This window comes from Argentina silus, assembly GCF_951799395.1.
Source record: "Argentina silus genome assembly, chromosome: 15".
Taxonomy (NCBI): domain Eukaryota; kingdom Metazoa; phylum Chordata; class Actinopteri; order Argentiniformes; family Argentinidae; genus Argentina; species Argentina silus.
This window is the reverse complement of record NC_139669.1, coordinates 11,182,366-11,191,966: the sequence shown is the minus strand read 5'-3', so window position 1 is coordinate 11,191,966 and position 9,601 is coordinate 11,182,366. Positions and strand designations below refer to the sequence as shown.

The 9,601-nt window shown below is 44.2% G+C and overlaps 2 protein-coding genes across 3 annotated transcripts in view; one reads left to right on the top strand and one right to left on the bottom strand.

Annotated features, from left to right (window-relative positions):
* afap1l1a (actin filament associated protein 1-like 1a) overlaps positions 1 to 1,358 on the top strand; it is a gene marked incomplete at its 5' end in the record, with an annotated part of 28,990 nt that extends 27,632 nt beyond the window's left edge. For both annotated transcript variants that reach the window (XM_083686626.1, XM_083686625.1), the window contains 2 exons: positions 1 to 56; positions 270 to 1,358. The exon at positions 1 to 56 is cut by the window's left edge and continues 64 nt beyond it. In XM_083686626.1, the coding sequence (XP_083542752.1) occupies positions 1 to 56; positions 270 to 296 (83 nt within the window). In that variant the 3' untranslated portion in view covers positions 297 to 1,358. The remainder of the gene's footprint in view (positions 57 to 269) is intronic.
* A 792-nt stretch (positions 1,359 to 2,150) lies between these two features.
* Positions 2,151 to 8,352, bottom strand: gabrp (gamma-aminobutyric acid type A receptor subunit pi; the record flags this gene model as incomplete). Its single annotated transcript, XM_083685926.1, has 8 exons — positions 8,244 to 8,352; positions 5,298 to 5,365; positions 4,838 to 5,055; positions 4,085 to 4,167; positions 3,784 to 3,921; positions 3,343 to 3,495; positions 2,860 to 3,053; positions 2,151 to 2,471 (listed from the first exon to the last, which is right to left on the bottom strand). The coding sequence occupies exons 1-8, from the start codon at positions 8,347 to 8,349 to the stop codon at positions 2,151 to 2,153; spliced, it is 1,281 nt and encodes a 426-aa protein (XP_083542052.1). The 5' UTR covers positions 8,350 to 8,352.
* Between the last annotated feature and the right edge of the window lie 1,249 nt (positions 8,353 to 9,601).

Genomic DNA, 9,601 nt, shown 5'->3' with positions numbered 1-9,601 from the left:
AAAGACTACCATCTGTCTACGCATCCTCTGCAGGAACCGTCATGCAGAAAGCCAAAGTAAGGCCCTCACACACACACACACGCACGCGCGCGCGCACACGCACGCACGCACGCACGCACGCACGCACACACACACACACACACACACACACACACACACACACACACACACACACACACGTCATATAGACTGCTGAATATCAAATTCAACATTTCATGGCAAAAGAATGGGATTTGAACTTCAAGTGAATTATGATCTGTTTGATGCAGGAATGGGAGTCAAAGAAAGGTACCTAAGAGCCTGGTGTTTCAGTGAGAAGATGGGAGAATATGGAACGTGTATCATGGAACCGAGAGAGACTGTTCTACCACACACACGTACACACACACACACACACACACACACACACACACACACACACACACACACACACACACACACACACACACACACTTGTACACATCCCCAATGATCCACTCAGCACTCCCCGTTCAGGATGCAGGGAGTTAGACGTTTCTCTGAGCCAAGTGATTCCTCAACGATGATGATGGATGAACCGTTGATTGCGGCGCAGTGAGGACAAAACACCACTAGAGGGAGCAGCACACTGCAGAAACCCTTGGTTCATCATTGGTTACAGTGGATAACACGTGTCTCTTCAATGGCTATACACATGTTTTGTTTAGTCAAGTTAATATACCGTACCTCTTCAAACCCAAGAGACAGAGGGAGTGGCCCTTTTCAGCCTCCCTTAGCCTTTTTATTTCTGATTAGTTAGTTCATGCTTTGAGGGAATACAGTGTGAGGGGCTGGGGAAAGTGTGTGTGAAAGAGAATGTTTCGAGATGGAGGGATGTTTATGAAAGAGATGTGGAGTAAGTGGACAGGTACAGAGAGAGGTTGAGCCTGTGTAGAGAGCCTATTGAAAGCTACTGTGTTGAAAAGACAAAGGGTCATGGTGTTTCATGGAGAGAGAATGTTATAGGGATTGGAGGACAATCGATACATTGTGCCTTTAACATCTTGTATTTCTTTTGCCTTCTCACCCATGTTCAGATAGAGGCCATGACTACTGTTGTGTATATAATATCATTTACACTGTACTGTATAATGTTTCTTTTCTGTTCGAATTGAGACATACTTTTAGAAACAATATAGTGACTAACATGGTGCTAATGAACACATGTAAATAGACTCTGAACAGAATGACACAGGAAGAGATGGCCCAACAGACACTGTATTGTACAGTACATTCATGATACAGCATTTTAACACATTCTGTCTTAAAACTTGTGACTTTTGCACTTTACCGTTTTTGCTACTTGGAAATGGTTAAGGGAATATAATAAATTCACCTCTCATATTATCCATTGTGTATATGTTACTCTTACGTGTGTGGTCTATTCAGGAATTGCAGTAGGTTTGGCTTGTCAAGTAAGTTTATAGTTGCAAGAAATCACTTTTAGACTGACTTAGACTCATGGACACATACTCTCTCTGTCACTCTTTTTAATGTTTCAAATTCACAAGACAAATGGTATACTATACATTTACTCATACATATACAGTAAAGTAGTAAAGTATGACAAATAACTAATAATGTACACGTAAAAAAATGAATCACTTTATACAAGTATGAAGGCCATTGAATGAGAGGTTTACACCACAGCTGCTTGTGGAGCACTCCAATACTGGATAAAACCTTAATTTTACTGTGACAGTTCCTTGATTAACTCAGAGGTCAGTGAATCGCAGAGCTATCTTTCTTCTGCTGATGTTTAAAGACACCCACACCCACACCCACACCCACACCCACACCCACACCCACACCACAAACACTATTCTAATCCCTAACCTTAATCCTTACCCTAAACCCTGAATTTCATCATTCATATTGCCACTCATGTCCCTTCCTTTACGGCCATCTAGTAACTATCCATATGGAGAGAGTGTGAGAAAGAGAGAAATGCCCAATTACAAACCGACCCCTAGCCCCGACCCCTTGGGCACGTTTTGCTGAGGGGAATAAGAAATATGGCGAAACATGGCAAGCAAATTCCATCCAAACAATTTGATACAATTAGTCCCTAGGGCCTAGGAGGTAGGGGGCTGGGGTTAGGTTTGGAATGGGGCCATGGGCCCCTGGGGACCTCAAATAAACATGTAGTAGAGCCAATAGAGGATGTTGACAGCCAGGAAGGTGAGAGGGAAGACCGTGCGCGCGTGGCGGTCAATGTTATGTGGATTATTTATGCTGAACACGGACACAACCCTGTGAGACACTTTCAGAATGCACGACATACTACACCCCTTCCCTGGCCTTCTCTCTTTTGGCATACACTCGCTCATCGCGGATTGGTCAGATGGCTTCTCCTGGACGGGGCCTATCGCCAACGACTGATTTGGTTGGGTGGTGCTGACGAGGGGGATGGAGCCGCTGCCGTTGGAGTCGTTAAACTCCCTCAGAAGGTCCTGAGTGGAGAGAGAAGCAGGTTACTGTAGAGTCCTACACTCCTACACTCATACACTCTTGTGATGACAGACACCTGTGAACCAGCCTGAAATGAACACCTAGTCCCTTCCTCTAGTCACTTTTCAAAGATCTGTCTCACATGTCAGCAACGTGGCCATAGCTCCATCTTGCCCTCCACCCATCTAGGCACCTCACCTTCACCAATGTCATCCTTTTACAATCTTTGAAAAAATAGTTCTAGTTAGTACCAAAACAGGGTTCCCTTTGAAGAACCTTTTTGGGTTCTGTGTAGAAACCCTTTGGGTTCATTGTTGGATGCTTTTGGGTTCTATGTTAAACCCTGTCCACTAACGGGCCTTACACAGGGTTGTCACAATATATACTCACTCTGTGTACGTCTCCTATGGTATGGTGCTGCATGGTACAGAAGTGGGCACAGGCGTACTCCAGCAGGGCACCGAAGATGAAGGTGAAGCAGATGCCCAGGTACACGTCTATGGCTTTGATGAAGCAGTTAGCGTTGGGCAGAGAGGTGCGGGCGCCCATCATCAGAGTGGTCATCGTCAGGACCGTGGTCACACCTGGGAGGTGGAAGGTGGAATATGTAACCACCAGTTCTTTTTTACCACTACATCCCTGATGAGAACAGTGGAGGCTGGTGGAGGTAGAAATCGGAGGACGGGCTCATTGTAATGAATGGAGTAAGGAATGGTATCAGACATTTGATTTGATGATGTACAGTAGATGTTAGGAATAGGACTTGCTTGTACATTATTGATTTCCGGTGAATATCGGTGAATGAGCTAATGACGGACTGGGTCAGGGTTAGTGTTAGCTCTTGCAGGACGAGAGTGTGAGAGTGTGACTGACCGATGCATGTCCGTGCTGGGACGGAGGACTGACTGATCCAGAAGGAGACCCAGGACAGGACCACCAGGAGGGTGGAGGGGACGTACGTCTCCAGGATGAAGAACAACACATTCCTACGCAGCGCAAAGTGTAACACCAGTTTGGGGTACAGCCCTGCAAACACACACGCACATACACACACACACACACACACACACACACACACACACACACACACACACACACACACACACACACACACACACACACACACACACACACACACACAGACACAGTGTACACAGGGATTTAAGAGTATACCAATATCGGAATAAAGATTGCAATGCAATAAAGATTGTGATAACAGAAGCAGAGCACTCTTTTTAAAAGGGTCACATGGACAAAACAACCATTCCTTTGGGTGCCATTATCTGGCTTTAAAGAATAGCCAGGATACAGTACCAGTCTCATACACAGCCTCAGATACAGACGTGTAGTAGCTTTCTACACTGTACTGGGCCAGTCGTAAGGTGTCCAGCCCTTTAACAGAGTCATTCCCTCTGGTCCAGTAGAACACTACATCCTGCAGGTTATAGCCCCCTGAAGACATAGACACACACAAGCAAAGAAACAAATACACACACATACACAGTTGGAAAGAAATAGACATTTTACATTGCACTGTCTCAGGAAATTGACATGGTTATGATGATGGGTTCAGACAGGCAGAAAGGTAAATGTTGGAGGGTTCACAGGTACTCACAGCTCTCCAGCTGCAAGGTGCACACCTGTCTGTCCATGGGATACTTGGTCAGGTCCATGTTACACGCTATGGTGGCTGTGATGCTGTTGAAGACACACAGTGAGATGATAAGTGGGACTTATCATCCAGCAACACTTTGTTCTAAATGTCACTCACGGTCTGGGAATGTCTGTGTTATGGTAAGGGCTAAAGAACCCAAGCGCAGGACACAGAGTCAGGACATGTATATAAAATAATCGGGTTTTAATGAGGGAACAGGGGAAAACGGAGTAGCAGGGTGGAATGGCAAGCAGGGTAGGGTAGCAGGGCAGGTAGGCAGGGCAGACAGGGCAGGTAGGGCATACAGTCAGGGCAGGTAGGGCAGACAGGGCAGACAGGGCAGGCAGTTAGGGCAGACAGGACAGGTAGGTTTAATTACTGCAAGTTTATGAGCTGGTGAACCGCAGGTGTGAAGATCGAGCAGGTGGAGATGATGAGGTGAACAGGATGTCTGGAGCTTGCATTACAATGAGCTTGTTTGATACCATTTCTCATTCTATTCCATGCATTACAATGAGCCTGTCCTCCGGTGTCTACCTCCACCAGTCTCCCCTGGGCTACTCTAGTTTACATACTGTGATCTACACTTATGTCTTGTTTGAATTGTTTCTGTATCGCTCAAACCTCTTGGCCATCACTGTACACAAGAAGTCTCTCCGTTGACGTGATGCTGTAAGTTGAACAATGACCCAATAAGATTGTAAACTTAAGTACCGTAGTGCGTAGAGAACGGTTCCATTGCTGAAGATCCGTATGAGTCGGTTCTCCACAGTGACGTCGTGCAGGAACGAGCGTTTGGAGTCGGGGATGAAGGTGTCTGGGATCCAGAGGAGGGAGACGAGCCGACCGTCTAAGCTCACGCTCTCATTCCCCGGGAACACCAGGCGGGAGTCACACCAGCGCTGCCGCAGGAAGATAGTGGCTGTGTAGTCCTGAAGATTAACAATTGGGTGAAACACATGGGTGAAAGAGAGACAGACAGACAGACACAAATATGTGTGTGTGTGTCAAAGCCTAATGAGATGTTTATGCATGAAAGGAACCAGAGATCAATAAAAGGTTATGGTAATTTAGAAGACTGTGACGCTGACACACATACATACATCTGCGCACCCTCTAAATACACTGTATACTCATTCATGCAGCCAAAGAACATGTTGTGTTCGAAAATTACCATATTGATTTCTGAGATGGCATCAATGCTGGCGATGTCCAGACTCATCCCAATCTCAACAGGACCCTCTGGAAGGGGAAGGGGGGAGAGAGAGAAAGAGAGAGAGAGAGATATGCTATTGGCATGATATGCAGTACTGTTTCTATTTTATTTAACCATTATGGGGGAAACACACAACCAAGACCAAGAGACCAAGGCCTCTTTTGCAGGTGCACCCTGTCCACAATAATAATAAGATTTCAAAACAACACATTGAATATACAACACAGTAAAATACTGAAATCAATACATCATACAAACACAACATTAAAACATATATAAAAACATAAAAACTGAAGATAAACAGTCACCTCCTTCACCAAAGTGGTCCTCAATCAACAATGTAAATTGCCCGAGCCGCACCAGAACAACCAGCTGTAATGTGCTTTGTAGATTGTTCCAGGTGAGGTGCCCCAAAACTAAAAGTGGATTTATCCAGTTTGGTGGAGACCTGAGGAACCACAAACTCTGAGAACGATTTAGGTAATTTCTGTTCTTATATTTCAATAACGAGTTTAGGTAAGCTAGGAGTTTATGCAAAAAGGGAATAATTAACAAATCTACGGGACTTTAACGAGTTCCTGCTGACCTTTCAATAAAGTAAGCAACGATGAGTATTAAAACTTTTAATTGTGATAAAACGTAGGGCGCTATGGTAGATGGCAGCCAAAGGTTTAAGAGCAGAGTAGCACTGGCATGAAGTGTAGCACTAGCATGACGTTTGATTGCACAATCTGCTTTCTGCTGTTCAGGGAAAGGCAAGATATATTCCTATAAAAGAGGCCCACCTTAAATAATAGCTTTTTAATAAGCTCCGTTGCATGTTTTCTAAAGGTCAACTCTTTGTTAAATCAAATGCCCAGGTATTATAAGCAGGGACACGCTCAATGGGGGTAACACCCAATGTACATACTGTAGACATAAATCATCAGATACATTTTTCCTTGATTTGAAAAATCCAGCGTTAAGTACCAATTTCAGTTCAACAAATGCTTTCTGTAGGAAAGCTCAGAAAGAGGTCAATCATAGGGGCAATAGCATATACAACAGTGTCATCAGCATACAGGTGCAGGTTACAATTATATATTATATACAGAAAATCTAATATTGTTCAAATATTCAAATAATTAGTAAAAAGAACCAGACCAAGAATCAATCTATGTTAACACCGTCAGTTAATACACACAGCATTTTTTATGGAAAAAATTAAGCCTGATCCAGGCCTATTTCAGACAATCTCTGAATTAGTAGGTCGACCGTATCAAACGCCTTGGAGAGGTCAAAAATAAGGCAGCACAATGTTTTTCAATCTAGGCAATTTCACACATCATCTTATACAAACGTAGCGGCTGAGACTGTGCTATGTCTGGGTTTAAAGCTAGATTGGTACGCATTTAGAATAGAATGAGAAGATAAAAAGGTTCATAGCTGAGAGTTGACCAGGGACTCTCATACTTTGGAGAGCCAAGATATCTTAGATATTGGATGATAGTTGGACATGGGCTGCTTTCCAAATCTTGGGGATAGCATCCGAGATAATAGTCAGATTAGAAATATATGTCCGTGACTCCACAATCAGGGGGATGGAAAGCTGAAATAGGCCTGAGAGATCAAGCAGATCAGCCACATTTTTTACGTCAATTTTAAGCAGGGCATCTGGCACATCACTAGTAGAACATTGTTGAAATGAAAACAAAGATTCGCTAGTGTTTGAGCCAATTGGAGGCTTGGCAATGGAAGCACAGATGACCACTAAACCACTGTTTCTCTCCAACAAAAAGCCTGCCGAGATAAAATGGTGATTAAAATCTTTCTGTGGCATACCAGGGATTAGTTCTATCTTTAACTCTAAGGCATTTAAAGGGGGTGTGTTTGTCTGTCAGAGATATAAATATACATACTGTAGATGAGTAAAGTTCTAGAGCCTATTCAGGGTCGGGGATGTAGCTGACAGAGGACAGAGTAATACATATCATGGGGAAACGCCTGGGGAGATAAATGTTTCAAATGATCTCTTCTTTGTTTGGTATCTCTAATACATGCAATAGGACAGTGATTACTGATGTCATTGGCAAAGACCCCATATGACAAGTAGTGTGGGGGCTGTCAAAATTAGGACAATCAGTGGGAGGTTTGCTGAGTTTCTTACATTAATTTGTGTAGGTTTGGTAATTAGTTGAGTCAGGTTAAAGTCAATACAAATATTCTTCAAATGATCAGGGGCCAGGGTTAGCCAATCTAGGATAAAATCTCCTTAAACGACCAGTTCAGATGACAGAAAAGGTCTTAAATGCTCAGACATAGTACCAACAGCAATCCCAGCAACAAATGTAGATTTTGGCTTCAGGCCACATCAACAACCAACATCTAACATTTCTTAGGAACAGTGCTATTTAGAGAACATGATGTCATGAGTGTTTTATTTCACATACTGTATACAGCCACTCCTCCCTCTGCAGTCTATCACACCTGAAGACATTGTAACCATCAATGTCAAGGTCCTTATGCAAGACTCAAGCCTTCAACCAAGTCTCTGAGAGAACCAGGATATCAGGGCTTGTGTTTTGTAACCACATATCAAGAAGCTCCATATGTGCAACAGTCCAAGGCCTCTATGTGATTTGAAAACCAAGGGGGTATCCATATTTATGGAATTCACATTGGAAATCATAGCACTGGCCGAGCAGATCACTGTTGCAGTGTGGGGAGAATGTTGGAGTGGGATTAGAATCGAAACTAAATTGGAAGCTGGACACATGGGGGTGGGAGTTTTTGGTGAGCCTAGTCAGTCATTCAAGACATCTATAAAGTTCCATGGTGGCTAGATGCACTGATGCCCCCAGTAGGCTGCATGTCTATAATAGTATGTCTAACCCCCCCCCCCCCCCCCCCCCCTCCCCTCCTCACCATTGAAGTTGGGTCTCAGGTAGCGGTTGTATCCCTTCATCAGCTTCTGGATGGTGGGCAGCAGCTGGGAGTCATTCCAGTCCCCCCAGTTATGGCCATGGAACATACATCCACTGAGGGAGAGAGAGAGATGGAGAGATGAAAGGGATGGAGGGATGGAGAGATGGAAGGATAGAGTGATGGAGATGAGGAAATGAATGAAGATCTATGAGCTGAGAACATATCCCATTATCCTGGCTTGTGTTTGTAAAGTCTCTGCAGAGTAAGGCCTGACACCAAATGTGTCCACAGTGACTGCTGATATGCATGCATTATTATGGATTTTTCCTGGCCATGTTATTTAATTATTATGCATATGAGCTGACCATGTGTTAATTGTGTAATCTATATCTGTATCTTTGGACACAAATACGGTGCCCTGATTCTTAACCTCTCACCTTCGTGTTGCAGTCAGGCAGAGGGTCAGGAGGGTCAGTGGTTGGATGAGCATCATGGACGACCTGGCAGGGGTCAACAGACGTCAGCAGCTGTGGTCAGAGACAGAGAGAAGACGTGGGAGGAAATCAAAACTGGGTTAGACGCACACACACACACACACACACACTGCAGCAGCCACCTAGGACCAGGAGTGAGGACCACAGAGGTAAAGACTTTTGCTCACAATACACTTATTTCACCACAAGATGGCATCACCCACACAACTCTAACACTAGAACCCAACCATTTTTTATAACAATAACATTATCCATTAGAAGCTCTATATTAGTGTGATATGTCTGTGTCGCAGTCTTCTAAATTACCACAACCTTTTCTCTTTGCTTATTTTCTTCACATAAAAATTTCATTAGGTTTTTACACACACACACACACACACACACACACACACACACGCACACACACACACACTTGTGCTTTCTCTCTCTCTCTCTCTCTCTCTCTCTCCCTCTGTCAGTAGGTCTATCCCCCTGTTGATTTATATGGCTCATTATATCATTGTTCTCCTACATACACTCTTCCCTCCTGCCCTTATTCCATCCATCTTCTCCTCTCTCCTCATATCTCCCTGTTTCCAATATCCCCTGTTATTGCCCTCCACATCTCCCTCCCTCCCCATGCTGCCTCCCCACACAGCGTCATTAATAGCACCTCTCCTCTCGTCTTCTAGCCAATCACCCATACTGCACCTCTCCTCTCGTCTTCTAGCCAATCACCCATACTGCACCTCTCCTCTCGTCTTCTAGCCAATCACCCATACTCTCAGTGGGTGCTGGTTAACAAATCACGATACCCCAATCAACTGAAGGTAGTAACGTGAGCACCCCCATTAGCATTACATCAACAGTCTAGATCAGCCCCCA